This window comes from Coregonus lavaretus (assembly GCF_964263955.1).
Source record: "Coregonus lavaretus genome assembly, chromosome: 4".
NCBI lineage: Eukaryota > Metazoa > Chordata > Actinopteri > Salmoniformes > Salmonidae > Coregonus > Coregonus lavaretus.
In genome coordinates this window covers 73,219,191-73,241,205 of record NC_139991.1, presented here as the reverse complement: position 1 = coordinate 73,241,205, position 22,015 = coordinate 73,219,191, and the positions used below count along the sequence as shown (strand labels likewise).

The following is a 22,015-nucleotide window of genomic DNA, read 5'->3' as shown; positions in this document are numbered from 1 at the left end:
TACTTTAGTCATTTTCTATTAAGGTATCCTTACTTTTACTCAGTTATGACAAATGTGTAATTTTTCCACGACTTTCGGACGCTACAGACGTTTTCGTGAGAAGACCGATTTTCGAGATGTCTCCTGATCTGCCAAACACGCTGTAGCTCGCAGATGCGGAAGGCCAACATTGGCGGGTGTGGTGGATTGAAACGCATCCCATGCAGAAAAATCTCTGACAGACAGATTTTGATGGGGATTTTTTATTTGAATGTATTATGCCTCAAGCGGAGTATGGGGGAGCCTCAAGTGGAGAAAGAATTTGAATATGTAAATGTATAGTTTTTTTGTTTTTTTTGCCAAGCTCATGAGGCCCATGATGATGTGGGGACTGAGGCAATTGCCTCTTCTGCCTAATGGTAAATCCGACAGTGCTAGGCAAGGTGTGAATTTCGCGCGCTGAAATTAGTGCGAGCGCGCGGCGTCACTAGGGGGTTTCAACTGTTGCTGGCCTCGCTCATCATCTGGATGGCAACGCCAACGGATCAACCTGTTGATTGCTAAGCTAGCTAGCAATTGTTTTTGTGTGAAAAAGAACAAGGTGTCAATACAAAGGGCCCAATTTCAACAAACGTCCCGTCAGCAAGTGAGTCGAGCCACACAGATAATATTTATGGTTTTAAAAATATATATTTTCGCGTCACCTTTGTTGGAAAGCAGTGTATATATCGGCTGATGTGACATTAGCAACTATTATTAACGTTAAGTTATCTACTGTAGTTAACGTTTGCAAGCTAGCTGGGCCTGGGCTGGGTTGAATGTTATTTTTTGTTTCTGTTGACGTTGAACAACCAGTGTGGTTATATTTAAATGGATATTTGTCCTCCTCACCTATTTTCATACAGTTGGATATAATATTGGTCTCTATGCGTTCCCACAGGGGGCCAGTATGAAAAATGTATGCACTCACTAATTGTAAATCGCTCTGGATAAGAGCGTCTGCTAAATGACTAAAATGTCAATTGGATCACTATCAGATAGCTAGCTAACATTACAGACAGTTTTCAATTTAATAACAGACTGGCCTATTTTACACAAAGTCATCCTCATGACAGCTGACGTCTCTCTCAGCAGTTTTCAGTGTCAGTGATATCCTGTAACTACAGTAGCTACCTGCCTAAGGTTTGCTGTCAGTGTGAGATCAGTTTTAATGCAATAATAATCTATCATCATGCCAGTCTCCAATATTTTGTTTTCAAACATAATGCAGTCTTCTGATTCCTCCCTTCAGGTGCTGTTGTGGACTCCCCTCTCTTCCAGGAGTGAACAGGTTTTTCTGCATATCTCTGCCATCCACTGTGAATATTAAGCGAGAAGAGTTCTGACCTCTTTCAATGAGACATTGTGATGGAATGATAACAAATCTGACTGTCTCCTCTCCTCTGTGTTTTTAAATATTTATTTTCCAATTCTGCCTCTCAACCTCTAGAACTCCTTTACCCGTTCACCATCTGACTCCTTGTTTTATTTTATTCTCTCCATCTCACTATCCTCTGGCCCCTTGGACTGTGACTGTCACTATGAAGCTACTTCTGTCTTCAGGCATGTGTGGCATGACCCCTTACCAGGGCTCCATAGTAGGAGGACTCTATTTTTTGATGGTGGGCATCATGCAAATGGTCTTTGAGTTTGGCCATCTGCGCACAGCCAGGGAGAGCACCAACAACGCCACAGGCTCTCTGCTTCTGCCCCAGGTGTCCTTCGATTACTACTACTCCCTGCTTGTCCTGGGTGGCATCACCCTACTGCTGACCCTGTGCATGCTCGGAGCAGTTTGGGCCCAGCAGCACAAGGGCATCCTGGGCTTTGCGGTCTGGCTGACGCTGTACGACGTGATTCTGTTGGTGGTCACTTGCCTGCTCCAGAGGCAGATGCAGGCACTGGGTTTGGAGCTGAGTGTACTGGAGTGGTACGGCGTGATATGCAGGGTCATGGGAGACCCCTTCTGGCTGGCCCTTGTAATCACACACGGTCTGGAAGTGCAGATTGAGAGGCATCGGCTTGGGACACGACAACGCAAAGGCGGGATTCCAAAGGAGGGGACACAGCTCAAGCTGAAATTTAAGGCCTTTGACAGCGGGGTTTGAAATGGAGAGCCTAATAGACACCGGTATGTGAACATGACAAACTGACTTCTTACAGTGCTTCCAGATGCTGGTTTATATTGCAGTCTTAACGGAAATTGTTATTTTTGTTTCTCACAGGTCTCTTCAGATACAAAAATAAGTTTTGGACATTTACTTACATGCAGAAAGTATAATACAAGTATTATTTATGTTGTTTTTTATTTTACTTTGATGTTCTCTGTGTTATGTATGTATCGTCCATATCTCAAATAATACCCAGTTTTTCATTGCAATAATGCGTCTGTTCAGTCATTAATGTTTACTGTCTACTTTTTGTTTTGATTACATAACGATTACACAGTAATAATAATTGCTAGCTTCTTCTAGCTTAACTACGAAAAATCAAACATATGACAACTACCACTGGTCAAGTAAATATACAGTACCAGTCAAAAGTTTGGACACACCTACTCATTCAAGGGTTTTTCTTTAATTTGACTATTTTCTACATTGTAGAATAACAGTGAAGACATCAAACTATTAAATAACACATATGGAATAATGTAGTAACCAAAAAAGTGTTAAACAAATCAAAATATATTTTATATTTGAGATTCTTCAAATAGCCACCCTTTGCCATGATGACAGCTTTGCACACTCTTGGCATTCTCTCAACCAGCTTCACTTGGAATGCTTTTCCAACAGTCTTGAAGGAGTTCCGACATATGCTTGTTGGCTGCTTTTCCTTCACTCTGCCATCCGTTGAGGTCGGGGGATTGTGGAGCCCAGGTCACTCTTCTTCTTGGTAAAATATCCCATACCCAGCCTGGAGGTGTGTTGGGTCATTGTCCTGTTGAAAAACAAATGATCGTCCCACTAAACCCAAACCAGATGGGATGGTGTATCACTGCAGGATGCTGTGGTAGCCATGCTGGTTAAGTGTGCCTTGAATTCTAAATAAATCACAGACAGTGTCACCAACAAAGCACCCCAACACCATAACACCTCCTCCTTCATGCTTTACGGTGGGAACTACACATGCGGAGATCATCCGTTCACCCACAGGACGTCTCACAAAGACATGGTGGTTTGAACCAAAAATCTCAAATTTGGACTCCAGACCAAAGGACAAATTTCCACCAGTCTAATGTCCATTGCTCGTGTTTCTTGGCCCAAGCAGGTCTCTTCTTCTTATTGGTGTCCTTTAGTAGTTGTTTACATTTACATTTTAGTCATTTAGCAGATGCTCTTATCCAGAGCGACTTACAGTTAGTGAGTGCATACATTTTTCATACTGGCCCCCCGTGGGAAACGAACCCACAATCCTGGTGTTGCAAGCGCCATGCTCTACCAATTCAACCATGAAGGCTTGATTTACATAGTCCCCTCTGAACAGTTGATGTTGAGATGTATCTGTTACTTGAATTCTGTGAAGCATTTATTTGGGCTGCAATTTCTGAGGCTGGTAACTCTAATGAACTAATCCTCTGCAGCAGAGGTAAATCTGGGTCTTCCATTCCTGTGGCGGTCCTCATGAGAGCCAGTTTTATCATAGCGCTTGATGGTTTTTGCGACTGCAGTTGAAGAAACTTTCAAAGTTCTTGAAATGTTCCGTATTGACTGACCTTCATGTCTTAAAGTAATGATGGACTGTCGTTTCTCTTTGCTTATTTGAGCTGTTCTTGCTATAATATGGATTTGGTCTTTTATCAAATAGGGCTATAGGGTATACCACCCCTACATTTACATTACATTTACATTTTAGTCATTTAGCAGACGCTCTTATCCAGAGCGACTTACAGTTAGTAAGCGCATACATTTTTATTTATTTTTCATACTGGAATCGAACCCACAACCCTGGCGTTGCAAATGCCATGCTCTACCAACTGAGCTACATCCCTGCCGGCCATTGCCTCCCCTACCCTGGACGACGCTGGGCCAATTGTGCGCCGCCCCATGGGTCTCCCGGTCTCGGCCGGCTACGACAGAGCCTGGATTCGAACCAGGATCTCTAGTAGACCACTGCGCCACTCGGGAGGACAGTGTCACAACACAACTGATTGGCTCAAACGCATTAAGAAGGAAAGAAATTCCACAAATTAACTTTTAAGAAGGCACACCTGTTAATTGAAATACATTCCAGGTGACTACCTCATGAAGCTGGTTGAGAGAATGCCAAAAGTGTGCAAAGCTGTCATCAAGGCAAAGGGTGGCTATTTGAAGAATCTCAAATATAAAATATATTTAGATTTGTTTAACACTTTTTTGGTTACTACATGATTCCATATGTGTTATTTCATAGTTTTGATGTCTTCACTATTATTCTACAATGTAAAAAATTGTAAAAATAAAGAAAAATCCTTGAATGAGTAGGTGTGTCCAAACCTTTGACTGGTAGTGTATATTTATGGTATTTTTACCCCCCAAATGTGTTAAAGGTACTGTGTTCCGAAACCTAAGCAGACAGTCTTGGAAATTGAACATCTCTGCATAATTCCCTTTGAAAAGAGAACTGCTTCATTCATAAAAGCATTAGCTTCAGTTGATGTATTTGCATTACAAAAATGTAGCATTAAAACTCAACTTAATGTCTTGGAGGACATTGTAGCACTGAGCTGCTTTGTGTGGGGCTTAACTCCCTGGTTCAATCCAAGTGCATCTGTGTACACTTCAAATATGGAAACTTAAGTCAATGCCAAAGTTCAATGAATGTATTACCAATTCCCCAAAAGTACCAGACCTGTTTGTTACACCATATTGATGACTAGAACATGAAATGATTCAAACTAAATGGACTTTCTAAAGTTTCCCCCAGAGGGCAATACGCAAAAGTCGCTACAGACGTACAACTAAAAGGGGAGCTGAGGGAGCCTAAGAAATCTAGGTCATGTCACATGACCTGTTGTCTGAATAACAATAGTGGATGGAGGCCCCGAGATAATATGCCGCACAGTTGTGCTGATCATCTTTGTTCGTTCATTTTCCTCTATCATTTTACTTACCGCCAGACCTAAATTAGGTTTGACAGCCATTGGGCTGAGCCTTTTGGTCCTTTAAGTCCTTATAAAAGCACACCAGCACCAGTTGTATTACCACTAGTGATGGGGAGGGGGGATCGATACAGTTACATATCGTGATATTATTTTTGACAATATATATCGTATCGCTAATTTTGCGCTAGTTGGTACCTAGACCAAAACGTCAGTATTTTTCCTTCATAGCTTGTTCTCCATCTTCTTTTTAAATAGGGTTCCAATTTGTTTTCAGCACTTTTATTTCCATGACTGATCAAAACTCGTTTTCTCATGGCTCTCTCTTACAGCAGACATATGGTGAGCAATATGTTTGGACCATGGAATCGCAATAAAATCACAGTATTGAATCGCAATACATATAGAATAGTGAGAATCGCAAATACAGATGGTATCTGCACCGAAGTATCGTGATAATATTGTATCGTGAGGTCCCTGGCAATTCCCAGCCCTAATTACCACCACAGTTGAATTTTTACCAATTATCTCATGTGATTCTGCTAGATATCCCTGACAATAACCTGTTGAAATCTGCACTAATTTCAATTCCATAATCATTCAATATGTAGAAAATTGTCCTTTATAGTGTTGAATTGTTTGTTTTTGTCCTTTTTTTTATTGAGATTCAGGAGGCCTGATTTACCCAATAATGTATTCCTCCTCTGGCAGAGGGAGTCCTAGAAACGGTTACAGCATCTAGATACAAATGTGGTGATGATGACCATTGTAAGAGATGTACGCTAGAGGGTAATTTAAAGTATTTGTCCAAATAGGTAAATTGGGATTAAATGATTTGAAGCAGGTTAATGCTTGGTTGAAGCAAGCATTGCAGTGAAGGGTGTTAATCAGACACTAATCAGCACTCAACCCAATGCTATTTACTTCTCATGTTTACTACTAGCTTCCCCTGTTTTATAATTACAACCATATTTCACATATTAGGCCTACTACTGTCAACTTTCGTCTATTGTAGTTTGCAGTTGTAGGAGACCGAAAAGCATCGTCTTTACGTCACTACCCGGGGTTTCCACGCTCTACATCGCTAATGTTACAGTGTGAACTCGACGGCGTCATGGCGGAGACCGGCTGTAGTAGGACCCTCAGCTGAAACGTTATCTACAATCGCTGTCAATCAAAGAATAGTTTGTTTCGAATTGAAAACGGAAAATTAAAAGGTGAACCTATTTTACGCATCTGGAGGAAGAAATCAAGAAACTTGGCTCGAATTCCAGTAAGATCGTTGGGGCTGCTCTCCCCGGCCCGGGAGCTAGCTAGCAAGCTATCTTTAGCTGCTAGTTCGCTAGCCAAAGAAAATAAGAAAAAAGGACCACTGAAGTCGGACGGCAGAATCAGACTGGCAGTTCGCCGTAGCTATCAAGGTAGCCTAAAAGACTAAACAAAGCCCATTTTATTTTTACTAAAAGACAGGCATCTATATGAGTATGATTGCTTAGTTTAGTTAAATAGTTAAATAGAAAGCAAGGAGCCTGTCACCTAGCTAGATTTTGGGAAGTAAGCGACTGATGAAAACAACACTTGTTAGCTAACGTTATCCATTAGCAACGAGGGAGCTAGCTTGGGAGTGCGGGAAAAGGATGATTATAAAACGTGATGGGTATGTGAATGTGTTTGAGGTCATGGGAATATGCATATATTGATTAGAAGACTGTTAGAAACAATGATACAATCACAATTGGCTACACGTTTTATGTAAAAACTACCAAACACTTTCCCCATGACCTGGTTTGTTAGATTAGCTAGCTTGTCAGCTACAGTGTAGCTAGTTTGTTTGCTAAAATGTGTAAGGTAGCTAGTAAGCTAACTAGGTCATTCAGATGGCCACATGAACAAATAAAGTATAGCTGGGTACATATTTGCCACAAGTGGAAAATATTTTGCTGAACGTCCCTAACTAGCTACTGTTAACAAAATATTGTTTCACGTGGCTTAACGTTAGTTGCTTTTTCCTCTTTCCAGGCCAGTGTGCTAGCTAGTTAGTGGTCTTGACTTCAGTTTACTGTTTAGCTAGCAACTAGCTAGGTAGGTTAGCAAACAACTTTTCAGGGCTAGAGAGAAAAATATGGATTTAAATGTAGCTAGCTCACAGACGGATTGCTATATATTAGTTAATGGCTAGGTAGATAGCATCAGTGTGGTTCATCGTCTGATAGTGTACCGCCAATAGCTAGCAGCTGAAATGGTGCGCTAAATGCTAAACATCTCAGAAATAAATCTGTATTCTGCACACAGACAGAGCGTGCTTTGCCATTGCTAGTTTACTGGCTTGCTGCGCAACTCTGGTTGTCGATGTATGCGAGAGAGAAGAATACTGTAGGCGTGGTACTATCTTGCTTCGGGCCTCCTACGAAAGAGATCTAGAGTGCGGCGCATTGTCTAGGACAGTGCGCGAAACTCACATGCTGTGCAGGCCTCACAACAGGCCTGTGCGGTCGGAAAAGCGCTGGCTGCTAACTTACCGCTACCGTTTGCATTCAGACGAAGGAAACTAGCTAATGTGACAGGGATGAAAACAAAACAGCAGGCTGTATGTATTGTTAGCTATTTTGATATGTAGTTCTAGCTACTAACTAGCTAACATCATATAAGGCTAAACAAACAAGTTTCGAATCGCTATAAACGACACACCGGGTTTATAGAATACTGTTCTTCTTGTAGCTATCTGACATGGGAAGCAGTCAGGGCAAACAGTCACTAGGAAGCAGTCAAACCATAATCAGAAAATGTTTATCAATTTAAGGATATATTTATCAAATTGGTGGTTTCTCTACGTTTTGACGGAGGTTTTAAATCTAAAACACATGCAGCTATTTAAAAGTTTTGAGCACTATTGACAGCATGCCCATCTCATTTAAATACACTGAATGTACACAAATACTCATCACTTCAAAATTGTATTTTTAGTTTTTGCAACTTTTGTGCTTTTAATTTTACAGGTGAACTGCATCCAACACGTAAACCAGGGCAGCTTGGATTATAGCATTTTCTCCAAAACTCATATCTGGGACTAAGAGATGGCTGGACGAAGTGAAGAGGAGGGTGTGAGCAACAGCAGTGGGGAGTCAAGGTAATGTGTCTCTCCATCTGTTTGGGAATATGACAGACAGTGCTGTGACCGACAAATGGTCCAGGGTTTATTCATTAGTGCAAAAACATTTTGCAATGAAATTGAACGTTTCTTATTGGACAAGTTCAGGTAGATCCCTTCCCGTTCCAGCCTGTTTGCTTCTGTTTGGTTCCTAGAGAATAGCCTACATCCCAGGTTTTTCATTGAGGACAAACTGTTACATTGGAGCTTGCTAGCTGATGATTATATGTGTGTGTGCATATATATCTCGGAACAATTCCAAAGATTTTACTGAGTTACAGTTCATATAAGGAAATCAGTCAATATAAATAAATACATTAGACTCTATTCTATGGATTTCACATGACTGTGCAGGGGCGGGCCTGGAAGGGAATAGGATATTTTATTTCAGCTCATGAAACATGGGCCAACACTACATGTTGCATATATATATATATATATATATATATATATATATATATATATATATATATATATATATATATATATATATATATATATATATATATATATATATATATATATATATATATATATATATATATATATATATATATATGAACCATCCAAAGGTTTGTGTGTGGGCTAGCCGATATGTTGATGAGCAGTTATTGTTTTGGAGCAATCGCTCTACTGGATGCTCCAAGAGAATATGCAAGTTGTTTCGCATCCTTGTTGATATGAACATAAAATGAGACCACTGTGTGCTTCTTGATGTTACCTGGAAGTTGGCAAACCATAGTTGTGTTATTTGTAATTTTTACTGCTGGCACTATATATTTTTATTTCTTTAACCTTTACTGCTGGCACTATATATTTTTATTTCTTTAACCTTTGTTTGACCAGGCAAGTCAATTAAGAACAAATTCTTATTTGTAATGACGTCAAGAGGCAAATGCCTCCTGTGGGGACGGGGGCTTGGATAAAAACAAAAACGGTGCAAGACAAATCGGACAGAAGACACTGGCAACAGCACAAATACAACAGCAAACAAACAGTGGATGTGTGTGTTCGTGCAGGCATGTGTGTGACGTAAAACAACATGACGACATAGTTTTTTGAGTCGTCATGCTTTTCTTGTTTCACAATTGTCGGTGTCAATCCATTGGCTACCGTTGTCTTTTAATGAGTAATGTAGAGACATGGAAATGGTCAATTTGTTCACAACACAAAAGGCTGTTTTGAATGTTATTTTTTTGGCGATATCTCACACCCTGATGTTTGTTGAGTTGTTTCTGCACAACGCCGTCACTAAAGCCAAAGCATTGAAGAGAAACTAGAGTTTCTGTAGTTTCCGTAGTGACAGTACCAGCGTGGCTTGGTACTGTTCTGGATCTTATTTAGTCTTTCCCTTTTTTTATTTAACCTTTATTTAACTAGGCAAGTCAGTTAAGAACACATTCTTATTTACAATGACGGCCTACACCGGCCAAACCCGGACGACGCTGGGCCAATTGTGCGCCGCCCTATGGGACTCCCAGTTGTGATACAGCCTGGAATCGAACCAGGGGGTCTGTAGTGACGCCTCAAGCACTGAGATGCAGTGCCTTAGACCGCTGCGCCACTCGGTCTGTAGTGACGCCTCAAGCACTGAGATGCAGTGCCTTAGACCGCTGCGCCACTCGGTCTGTAGTGACGCCTCAAGCACTGAGATGCAGTGCCTTAGACCGCTGCGCCACTCGGTCTGTAGTGACGCCTCAAGCACTGAGATGCAGTGCCTTAGACCGCTGCGCCACTCGGTCTGTAGTGACGCCTCAAGCACTGAGATGCAGTGCCTTAGACCGCTGCGCCACTCGGTCTGTAGTGACGCCTCAAGCACTGAGATGCAGTGCCTTAGACCACTGCGCCACTCGGTCTGTAGTGACGCCTCAAGCACTGAGATGCAGTGCCTTAGACCACTGCGCCACTCGGTCTGTAGTGACGCCTCAAGCACTGAGATGCAGTGCCTTAGACCGCTGCGCCACTCGGTCTGTAGTGACGCCTCATGCACTGAGATGCAGTGCCTTAGACCGCTGCGCCACTCGGTCTGTAGTGACGCCTCAAGCACTGAGATGCAGTGCCTTAGACCGCTGCGCCACTCGGTCTGTAGTGACGCCTCATGCACTGAGATGCAGTGCCTTAGACCGCTGCGCCACTCGGGAGCCCTTGTCTTGTTGAGGCACAGAATCTGGTCAAAGATTCAGGCATGTAAAATGTAGTATATTAGATTCAGGCATGTAAAATATAGTATATTTTATAGGATCCCAATATATATACTGAACAAAAATAACATGTAAAGTGTTGGTCCCATGTTTCATGAGCTGAAATAAAATTTCCCAGACATTTTCCATACGCACAAAAAGTAATGTTTCGCTAAACTTTTGTGCACAAATGTGTTTACATCCCTGTTAGTGAGCATTTCTCCTTTACATAAAAAAAACTAAAACATTTTAGTCATTTAGCAGACGCTCTTATCCATACATTTTTTTCATACTTTACCAAGATAATCCATCCACCTGACAGGCGTGGCAAATCAAGAAGCTGATTAAACGGCATGATCATTACACAAGTGCACCTTGTGTTGGGGACAATAAAAGGCCGCTCTAAAATGAGCAGTTTTGCCAAAACACAATCCTGCAGATATCTCAAGCATGCTGACTACAGAAATGTCCACCAGAGCTGTTGCCAAATAATTTAATGTTCCTTTCTCTACCATAAGCCACCTCCAATGTTGTTTTAGAGAATTTGGCAGTACGTACAACTACAGACCACGTGTATGGCGTCGTATGGTATGGAGTAATGCTGATGTCAACGGTGTGAACAGAGTGCCCCATGGTGGGCTTATGGTATGACATAAGCTACGAACACAATTGCATTTTATCGATGGCAATTTGAATGCACGAAGATACCGTGACGAGATCCTGAGGCCCATTGTCGTGCCATTTATCTGCTGCAATCACCTCATGTTTCAGCATGATAATGCACAGCCCCATGTCGCAAGGATCTGTACACAATTCCTGGAAGCTGAATTGGCCAGTTCTTTCATGGCCTGCATACTCACCAGACATGTCACCCATTGAGCATGTTTGGGGTGCTCTGGATCGACGCGTATGACAACATGTTCCAGTTTCCACCATTATCCGGCAACTTCACACAGCCATTGAAGAGGAGTGGGCGGCAGGTAGCTTAGTAAGGTAAGAGCGTTGTGCCAGTAACCGAAAGGTCGCTAGTTCTAATCCCCGAGCCGACTAGGTGAAAAATCTGATGTGCGCTTATTGCTCCTGTAAGTCGCTCTGGATAAGAGCATCTGCTAAATGACTAAAATGTAAATGTAAAAATGAGTGGGACAACATTCCACAGGCCACAATCATCAGCCTGATCAACTCTATACTAAGGAGATGTGTCGCGCTGCATGAGGCAAATGGTAGTCTGGTTTTCTGATCTACGCACCAATTTTTTTTTATATATATATATTTTTTTTTTTACGTATCTGTGACCAACAGATGCATATCTGAATTCCCAGTCATGTGAAATCCATATATTAAGGCCTAATGAATTTATTTCAGTTGACTGATTTCCTTATATGAACTGCAATGCAGTTAAATCTTTGAAATTGTTGCGTGTTGCATTTATATTTTTGTTAACCAAAACATGGCATAATTATTTATTTACATGTTCACGTAGAGAATAGAGATGTTTTGCATCACCATTAACAAGTTATTTAGCTTGTACCTAGTCCTTACACACGGCCTCCATACTCAAGTTTAGCCGTGTTGTTTTAGGGGCTGAGGCACCACATATGCTTTCTGTTGTTGTTTTGAGGCTGTGTGAAACATGCACGTTCGCACGCAGGAGGGAAAGCAGTGTGCTCTCAACTGAGTAATCTAAAATGAAACCTCGTTAGACATGGCTCTAGGATTTCCTAAGAGTTATGAGTGTTTTAGTTGTTATCAGTGCTAGACTTGGGCCCGGAACACACCTAGAATTTTCTACTGCTTAAGTACGGGCACCTCTTAGAATATAGGCGTTAAAAAAAAAAAACATTGCAGAGTTCTGGCACCTAAATGTAAACAGTACCGGCACCCAAAATGAGTACAGAGTCCAGACACCTATTTCAGTCCACTTCAAGCATAGGTTATTGTGTTGATCTTAGTCTAAGAAATGGTGTGTTTGCTTGCAGCAACTCGGACGATGAGTCCGGGTCGGGCTCTGGGTCTGGCTCCGGCTCCAGCTCCAGCTCCAGTAGCGGTTCTGGAAGTGGTTCTGGAAGCGGTTCAGGAAGCGGTTCAGGAAGCAGCTCGGACTCCGGCAGCCAGTCCGATTCCGACTCTGAGAAATCCAAGGAGAAGAACGAACCAGTAAACAAAGCCAAGATCGACGGGGCCGAGGTAGGAACACCGACATTCAACTGAAACTACATTACATGTCATTTTGAGATTGATTCACTGGGGTTAGCACTACATGATATTGCCAGGTTGAAGTGAAAGAGTATAGGTTGGATAGTTCAAACAAGATTTGAGATCTAATCAAAAGATCTGGGGCTGTATGTGTCAAGCATTTCAGAGTAGGAGAGCTGATCCAGTATCAAGTCTCTCCTTACCATGTCATCTTATTCATTGCTATCTAAAAGGCTAAATTGAACCTAAATCAGACCATTGATACATACGACCCTGGTCAACAGCCCCATTTTGTATTTCTGATGAACAAGAACTGTGTATTGTCCACAGGGGAACTGTCCTTGACTTGTAGCTAACTCTGTCCTATCTTCATCTCAGTTCTGGAAGTCCAACCCCAGTATCCTAGCAGTGCAAAGGTCAGCTATGCTAAGGAAACAGCAACTCCAGCAACAACAACAACAGAGCTCTTCTAACAGTGGATCGGTAGGTGGCGTTATCAATCATTTTACTTCCATCGTTATTCAAGGTGTATTCTAAGGCTCAAATTCAGTAAAGATGGGAGATTATTCATCTTAAAATTTGAATAAAATATTCCCTCAGTTTTATAGCTTGGTGTTTGGTGGTAATTAGTTCTGTCATTCATTGATTTGGTAGTATATAGGTTATAACACACATTATTACACACAGGTAGGCTAGAACATGTTTGTTATTTGGGACTTAGTTTCTAATCTGATGTTTTTCAGGATTCGTCGAGCAGTGACGATTCAGATGACGACTCAAGTGGAAAGAGAAGGAAGTGAGTTGTACTCCCCGACATCGTTCAGTGGGTGATATCAAACACCCTGACTATGTTGCTATACTATTTGTATAATGCTCCCCTTTGTCCATCTCTAGATCGGGTTCTGGATCGTCCTCCGGGTCTGGGTCGGGGTCCGGGAGTGGTTCCGGTTCTGACTCGTCAGCACAGGAACAGGAGCACAGCGAGGAGTCGGATGACTACGAGCCCAGTCACAAAGTCAAAAGCAGGAAGCCTCCAACCAAGTAAGAGTTCGTTTTTTTTGTATGCCAATAGATGACTATTTATACCTTCACATTAAGACTCCTCATTTTCACCATTACACTGTGGATATAGTCAATATCCAAAGGAAGGTCCTTTATCGCCTCATACCTATTAGGTCCACTGATGACAGCTCAGTCTGATTTAGCAGTAGTATCGGCATGGTAACTATTTCTGGATGCAAACCAATCATTTTAGAATGGATGCTCAGCCACCACAATTCATCACTAGACTGTCAATGGCACTAAAGATGTGCTTCATTGTTGAGGGAGCTAGCGCGTAAGCGTTTCACTGCACCTTTTTATACCTGCGCTAATCTGTGTAATAAACAAATACAATTTGATTTGAAGATCAAATGACCTTTCTAAGGGTGGAGGAGAGGAAACACTGTCTGTACTGTGCTACTCTCCTGTTCACTGTATGTATTGTGCTACTCTCCTGTTCACTGTCTGTACTGTGCTACTCTCCTGTTCACTGTCTGTACTGTGCTACTCTCCTGTTCACTGTCTGTACTGTGCTACTCTCCTGTTCACTGTCTGTACTGTGCTACTCTCCTGTTCACTGTCTGTACTGTGCTACTCTCCTGTTCACTGTCTGTACTGTGCTACTCTCCTGTTCACTGTCTGAACTGTGCTACTCTCCTGTTCACTGTCTGAACTGTACTACTCTCCTGTTCACTGTCTGTACTGTGCTACTCTCCTGTTCACTGTCTGAACTGTGCTACTCTCCTGTTCACTGTCTGAACTGTACTGTGCTACTCTCCTGTTCACTGTCTGAACTGTACTGTGCTACTCTCCTGTTCACTGTCTGTACTGTGCTACTCTCCTGTTCACTGTCTGTACTGTACTGTGCTACTCTCCTGTTCACTGTCTGAACTGTACTGTGCTACTCTCCTGTTCACTTTCTCCCTTCAGGGCCAACGCCAGAAACGGGAAGAAGAGCAACGTGCCGAGGAAAAAGCCCTCGGCGGGCTCGTCCTCGGACCACGAGGACTACGACGGTAAGAAGTCGTCGTCCAACCAGGGGCCCAGGCGCCAGGCCACGCAGAACGTCAGCTACAAGGAGGACGACGAGGCGAAGACCGACTCTGACGACCTGGTGGAGGTGTGCGGGGAGGACGTGCCCCCGCCGGACGAGGAGGAGTTTGAGACCCTGGAGCGCGTGATGGAGACGCGGATAGGGAGGAGGGGAGGTAAAGAGACAGAACCATAAGAGTCAAAGTACCCATTTAACTAAGTTGATAGTTGCCATGACGCCCTGGTAGCAACCTAGACAGAGCTCCTGAACATGTTTACATATTTAGTTATTTTTAAGTGTTTTTCATTATTTTTAGGAACCAACATTTTATTTGTTTTGATAATGAGTTTTTGTTGCATATATTTGGTTGTTTTGAGCCACAGATTTGCAGATTGACTGACAAGTCAACTCTTTTTGACTTGGCTAGCTAGAACATGTTTTTGTTTGAAAAATGCATCTGGACACAGTACCATTTTTATTTATTTTTTTCCACCTGGCTGCTTGAAGCTTGAGAGGAATGGGAGATAGAGGACTACAGCAGTGGTGAGGCAGAGGGCTCGTAGTGAGGACGACTGAATACTCCTCTGAACTTTGTGTGTTGAGCGTTTTGGCGCCCAGAGCTGCCAAGGCATCCCCCAAGTGGGTGCTTCACAGAGTGGAAGAGGAGAAGTCCAGTGGCTATAAGACTCACGCTGGTTCCCAGACTGGCCCTGTACCAGATCATCAGCATCATTTACCATCCTTTGACCAGCTCCCTACGCTGACGCCATGAACTGACCCTCTACATCTGCAGAGGATGCAGCTTTCAAAGACTTGGCCTCTTTTGGTTGGCCTGACCTGTCATGATATATTGCTTGCTTGTTTGTTAGTTATTTGCTTATGAAGCGCTTTGAGGTTTTTTATAAATTCTTATTATTCCCATACTAAACACAGGTTGTTATTTTTCCCCCGCAGCGACGGGAGGCACCACCACAGTGTACGCAGTGGAGGCAGACGGAGACCCCAACGCCAACTTCAACCCCAACAAGGAGGCTGGCGAGCAGCAGTACCTGTTCAAGTGGAAAGGCTGGTCCCACATCCACAACACCTGGGAGACGGAGGAGACGCTCAAGCTGCAGAACGTCAAGGGCATGAAGAAACTAGACAACTTCAAGAAGAAGGAATCGGACAAGAAGAAATGGTAAGATAATAAATCATTAATCAGAGATGGGAAATGTGTTTGTCAATCATAGTCACAAAAGAAAGAAACTATCAATAATACAAATATTAAAAAACAGAAGTCAACATTTGTGGCCTTGGCTATTGGTTGGAAGAGGTGTTTTTGAGTGCCAGATAAGAGTTAGATTGGGTATGATTTTTTTGCTATTATATTGTTTTCCTTCTCCAGGATAAAATGTTCTTCACCAGAGGATGTGGAATACTTCAACTGTCAACAGGAGCTCATGGACGACTTACACTCACAATATCAGCTGGTGGAGAGGATAATTGGTGAGATGTCCTACTGCCCAGGCGTTCCTTCCATTGTTTACAGTTTGGGGTGGGACATAGGATTGAGATGTATAGAGCAGACTACACTACTTTATGCAGAGTCCGTTTTGTGGTAGTTCTATAAATAACATTCTTAAAGTATTGCCTGAATATTTAGTTTTGATCGGGAATCGCACCCTTTTAACATGTTCTGATTTGATGTCACCCAGGGCATTCAAATCAGAAGTCGGCAGCGGGTTTCCCGGACTACCTCTGCAAGTGGCAGGGCCTGTCGTACTCTGAGTGCAGCTGGGAGGATGGAGCCCTCATCTCCAGAAAGTACCAGAAGAGTATAGATGACTACATGCGCAGAAACCAGTCCAAGTCCATTCCCTCAAGAGACTGCAAGGTAAGGAGTAGGGTGATATTGACCTTAGACCAGGGAAAGGCAACTAGATTCAGCCGCGGGCAGATTTTTGTCGAAGAGGATGGTCGGGGGCAGGAACATAATTATAATAATTGATACACTGCAAATTGACCACAACTACAGTGGTCCTCTGTAGCTCAGTTGGTAGAGCACTGCGCTTGTAACGCCAAGGTAGTGGGTTCGGTCCCCGGGACCACCCATACACAAAAAATGTATGCACGCATGACTGTAAGTCGCTTTGGATAAAAGCGTCTGCTAAATGGCATATTATTATTATTATATTATAACTAAGCCCCAAAATAAATGGTCTTTTGAAAATAACAATCATTACATACACAGAGACACGATCACATATACACTGCTCAAAAAAATTAAGGGAACACTAAAATAACACATCCTAGATCTGAATGAATGAAATAATCTTATTAAATACTTTTTTCTTTACATAGTTGAATGTGCTGACAACAAAATCACACACATGATCAATGGAAATCAAATTTATCAACCCATGGAGGTCTGGATTTGGAGTCACCCTCAAAATTAAAGTGGAAAACCACACTACAGGCTGATCCAACTTTGATGTAATGTCCTTAAAACAAGTCAAAATGAGGCTCAGTAGTGTGTGTGTGGCCTCCACGTGCCTGTATGACCTCCCTACAACGCCTGGGCATGCTCCTGATGAGGTGGGGGATGGTCTCCCGAGGGATCTCCTCCCAGACCTGGACTAAAGCATCCGCCAACTCCTGGACAGTCTGTGGTGCAACGTGGCGTTGGTGGATGGAGCGAGACATGATGTCCCAGATGTGCTCAATTGGATTTAGGTCTGGGGAACGGGCCGGCCAGTCCATAGCATCAATGCCTTCCTCTTGCAGGAACTGCTGACACACTCCAGCCACATAAGGTCTAGCATTGTCTTGCATTAGGAGGAACCCAGGGCCAACCGCACCAGCATATGGTCTCACAAGTGGTCTGAGGATCTCATCTCGGTACCTAATGGCAGTCAGGCTACCTCTGGCGAGCACATGGAGGGCTGTGCGGCCCCCCCAAAGAAATGCCACCCCACACCATGACTGACCCACCGCCAAACCGGTCATGCTGGAGGATGTTGCAGGCAGCAGAACGTTCTCCACGGCGTCTCCAGACTCTGTCACGTCTGTCACGTGCTCAGTGTGAACCTGCTTTCATCTGTGAAGAGCACAGGGCGCCAGTGGTGAATTTGCCAATCTTGGTGTTCTCTGGCAAATGCCAAACGTCCTGCACGGTGTTGGGCTGTAAGCACAACCCCCACCTGTGGACGTCGGGCCCTCATACCACCCTCATGGAGTCTGTTTCTGACCGTTTGAGCAGACACATGCACATTTGTGGCCTGCTGGAGGTCAGTTTGCAGGGCTCTGGCAGTGCTCCTCCTTGCACAAAGGCGGAGGTAGCAGTCCTGCTGCTGGGTTGTTGCCCTCCTACGGCCTCCTCCACGTCTCCTGATGTACTGGCCTGTCTCCTGGTAGGGCCTCCATGCTCTGGACACTACGCTGACAGACACAGCAAACCTTCTTGCCACAGCTCGAATTGATGTGCCATCCTGGATGAGCTGCACTACCTGAGCCACTTGTGTGGGTTGTAGACTCCGTCTCATGCTACCACTAGAGTGAAATCACCGCCAGCATTCAAAAGTGACCAAAACATCAGCCAGGAAGCATAGGAACTGAGAATTGGTCTGTGGTCACCACCTGCAAAACCAGTCCTTTATTGGGGGTGTCTTGCTAATTGCCTATAATTTCCACCTGTTGTCTATTCCATTTGCACAACAGCATGTGAATTTTATTGTCAATCAGTGTTGTTTCCTAAGTGGACAGTTTGATTTCACAGAAGTGTGATTGACTTGGAGTTACATTGTGTTGTTTAAGTGTTCCCTTTATTTTTTTGAGCAGTGTATTTAATTTTTTCTTGAGTACAGATTTCCTAAATTAACCAAGAATTCATCCCAAAAAATATTTTTGTCTTTAAAAAATAAATAAAAAATTTGACCAATTTCCTCCACTTAAGGCCCCCCTTGGTCTGTCCTTGCATAGCACATCTGAATGGATTGGAAAGGGGAAATCAGCAATGTTGTCCTATTTCTGTTACCTATCCATTCCCTTTAAAAACTGAGGACCTGGCAAGGACCCAGATGTAGAGACTTGGGATCGTTTTAGGAGCCGGCGGTAGTTTGAGTATTTGACTTACAGCAGTCGTCCCTTTTGGAATGACAGAGAGAACTGTCATTGGAATGACTTGTTTTAATTTAGAACTTCAAACTCTCTCTCTTTCCTCCCATCTCACTCTCTCCTGTCTCCTCGTCAGGTGTTGAAACAGAGGCCGAGGTTTATTCCCATGAAGAAACAGCCATCCTATATCGGAGGAGAAGGACTGGAGCTCCGAGACTACCAGTTGGACAGCTTGAACTGGATGGCTCACTCCTGGTGCAAGTATGTCATAGTATTCTTGAGCTTCCGTGGTTGTTGTGTTACATTTAGACTATTTTGAATTATTTTCTTATTTTTTGCTAAACTCAGCATTTGGGTGTTTCATAATTCAAATTAAATATCACTGTTCGAACCCCAGACATCCTGAATTTCATTGCGATTCACTTTTCACTATCTGAAACCAGACAATAAAAAGTTACTCAGAATAACTTTACTGAGGACAAAAAATACAATTTGCCACATTTAGTTTCTTTGGCTGTTAATATATATATTATCTTTGTACAAAATACTGTTCATCATCCTGTCGATGCTCCCAACACTTTTCTCACCATCCTCTCGTCTTTCCCCAGGGGGAACAGTTGCATCCTGGCAGACGAGATGGGTCTGGGCAAAACCATCCAGACAATCTCCTTCCTCAACTACCTGTTCCACGATCACCAGCTGTACGGACCCTTCCTGCTGGTGGTGCCCCTTTCCACGCTCGTCTCCTGGCAGAGAGAGATCCAGCTGTGGGCCCCCCTCATGAACGTGGTGGTCTACCTGGGAGACATTAGCAGCCGGGGCATGGTAGGCTACAGTCGTAGTGATGGATATGATAGATGGCATGGTAGGCTACAGTCGTAGTGATGGATATGATAGATGACATGGTAGGCTACAGTCGTAGTTATGGATATGATAGATGAAATGGTAGGCTACAGTCGTAGTGATGGATATGATAGATGACATGGTAGGCTACAGCCGTAGTGATGGATATGATAGATGAAATGGTAGGCTACAGCTGTAGTGATGGATATGATAGATGACATGGTAGGCTACAGCTGTAGTGATGGATATGATAGATGACATGGTAGGCTACAGTCGTAGTGATGGATATGATAGATGACATGGTAGGCTACAGCCGTAGTGATGGATATGATAGATGACATGGTAGGCTACAGCTGTAGTGATGGATATGATAGATGACATGGTAGGCTACAGCCGTAGTTATGGATATGATAGATGACATGGTAGGCTACAGTCGTAGTGATGGATATGATAGATGGCATGGTAGGCTACAGTCGTAGTGATGGATATGATAGATGACATGGTAGGCTACAGTCGTAGTTATGGATATGATAGATGGCATGGTAGGCTACAGCTGTAGTGATGGATATGATAGATGACATGGTAGGCTACAGTCGTAGTGCTGGATATGATAGATGACATGGTAGGCTACAGTCGTAGTTATGGATATGATAGATGACATGGTAGGCTACAGTCGTAGTGCTGGATATGATAGATGACATGGTAGGCTACAGTCGTAGTTATGGATATGATAGATGACATGGTAGGCTACAGTCGTAGTGATGGATATGATAGATGACATGGTAGGCTACAGCCGTAGTGATGGATATGATAGATGACATGGTAGGCTACAGCTGTAGTGATGGATATGATAGATGACATGGTAGGCTACAGTCGTAGTGATGGATATGATAGATGATTTTTAATGATTCAGAACAGATGAGAGAATAAGTTGCAGGGTTTTTCATACTGCCGATATTGCATTGGGGTTTCTGGCATTTGATATTTGAAGAAGAGTGTTTACTGCGACGTTGCTATTTCAAGATCGAGACACCACTTCCAGACTTTTGACTTTTCTTGAATTAAGGCTGCATTTAATTATGAATTCCTCTTCGTTACTTTTTAGATCAGAACACATGAATGGATGCACGTTCAGAACAAGAGACTCAAGTTTAACATCCTGCTAACAACATATGAAATTCTCCTAAAAGATAAGGTAAGATCAGGTTTCTTAGATCTTTGTAACGTGTGAGTTGTTGAAAGAATTTACTCTTGAAGGGCAATAAACGTCATTAATCAATTAATGATGTACACAATAAAACCTGAGCTAAACTGCACACAGAGAAAAAAATGGTATCCACGAGTTCATCTGACTCTGGGGAAGTAGATAAAGGACCTCATTGCCAAAGTCCAGAAATATCCCTTTAATATAGTCATTTAGCTTTTGCCCAAGTGACTTATTGTCAACATTAACATGGAATTCCCAACCCTGTTGTGGCCATCACCATGCGTTAACCCACTTAGCTATTGACACCACATTGTAACTACCACTCTGTGTCCACTATGCAGGGATTCCTGGGGAACGTGCCATGGGCCTTCATCGGCGTGGACGAGGCCCACCGGCTGAAGAACGACGACTCGCTGCTTTATAAGACCATGATGGACTTCAAGTCCAACCACCGGCTGCTCATCACCGGCACGCCGCTGCAGAACTCACTCAAAGAGCTCTGGTCCCTGCTACACTTCATCATGCCCGAAAAGTAGGTCACCTGGCTACCTCGCCGGTGTGTATGTGTGGTGTGAAGGCCATCAGTCCTATAGGAGTTAACGGAGTGGCTGCGGATCCGATGGTGCTCGTTTTTAATAAAGTCCGATCAAAGCTGAATCAATGTCTGAACAGTATTCTACGTAACAGAATCGTATATAATGGCATAGTATAACGTTACTGTAAGACAAAAACAACCGTTTTTCTTTCATGTGGCCAAAACTCAACAGCGAACACAACTAAGCAAAATACACAGGTAGGCTATGCTACAGTTTAACACCATCTGCTCAAAAATGTGTCCACTGGCCATCATTCGAAACAGCACTATAACTCAAGAAGATCTAAATGCATGTCCCCATGATCAAATGGTTACTCTGCAGAATGGATGTTGCACTGGTAAAACTTTAAGAATTGTCATTCATGTTTGAATGCTGTATTGTTTTACATGAACTTTATACTATGCTATTATATTGGGTTCTGTTATGTAGAGTACTATCATTATGTGATCTTGTAGACAGTGATTCAGCTTTTATCTAACTTCATTAAAAGATAACCATTCTCCTGAGTAGCCTGGTCGCTATGTGATGTACAGAATATACACATGCCTAGAGGCTTCGGGAAGCTCGGAAGCGGATCCGCA

The 22,015-nt window shown here is 43.0% G+C and overlaps 2 protein-coding genes across 2 annotated transcripts in view; both read left to right on the top strand.

The window, feature by feature from the left end:
- Window positions 1–1,559: 1,559 nt before the first annotated feature.
- Window positions 1,560–2,126, top strand: LOC311127265 (transmembrane protein 217-like; the record flags this gene model as incomplete). The annotated part of the gene is made up of 1 exon (XM_084159068.1): window positions 1,560–2,126. The coding sequence occupies one exon, from the start codon at window positions 1,560–1,562 to the stop codon at window positions 2,124–2,126; it is 567 nt and encodes a 188-aa protein (XP_084015194.1).
- Window positions 2,127–6,158: 4,032 nt separating this feature from the next.
- Window positions 6,159–22,015, top strand: part of chd1 (chromodomain helicase DNA binding protein 1) — a 35,324-nt gene continuing 19,467 nt past the window's right edge. Inside the window, exons 1-14 of the mRNA XM_084159930.1 lie at window positions 6,159–6,516; window positions 8,092–8,222; window positions 12,403–12,610; window positions 12,998–13,102; window positions 13,363–13,415; window positions 13,514–13,660; window positions 14,591–14,868; window positions 15,648–15,873; window positions 16,081–16,181; window positions 16,391–16,569; window positions 18,925–19,049; window positions 19,397–19,613; window positions 20,737–20,826; window positions 21,180–21,370. Coding sequence (XP_084016056.1) covers window positions 8,170–8,222; window positions 12,403–12,610; window positions 12,998–13,102; window positions 13,363–13,415; window positions 13,514–13,660; window positions 14,591–14,868; window positions 15,648–15,873; window positions 16,081–16,181; window positions 16,391–16,569; window positions 18,925–19,049; window positions 19,397–19,613; window positions 20,737–20,826; window positions 21,180–21,370 — 1,973 coding nt within the window. The 5' untranslated portion in view covers window positions 6,159–6,516; window positions 8,092–8,169. The remainder of the gene's footprint in view (window positions 6,517–8,091; window positions 8,223–12,402; window positions 12,611–12,997; window positions 13,103–13,362; window positions 13,416–13,513; window positions 13,661–14,590; window positions 14,869–15,647; window positions 15,874–16,080; window positions 16,182–16,390; window positions 16,570–18,924; window positions 19,050–19,396; window positions 19,614–20,736; window positions 20,827–21,179; window positions 21,371–22,015) is intronic.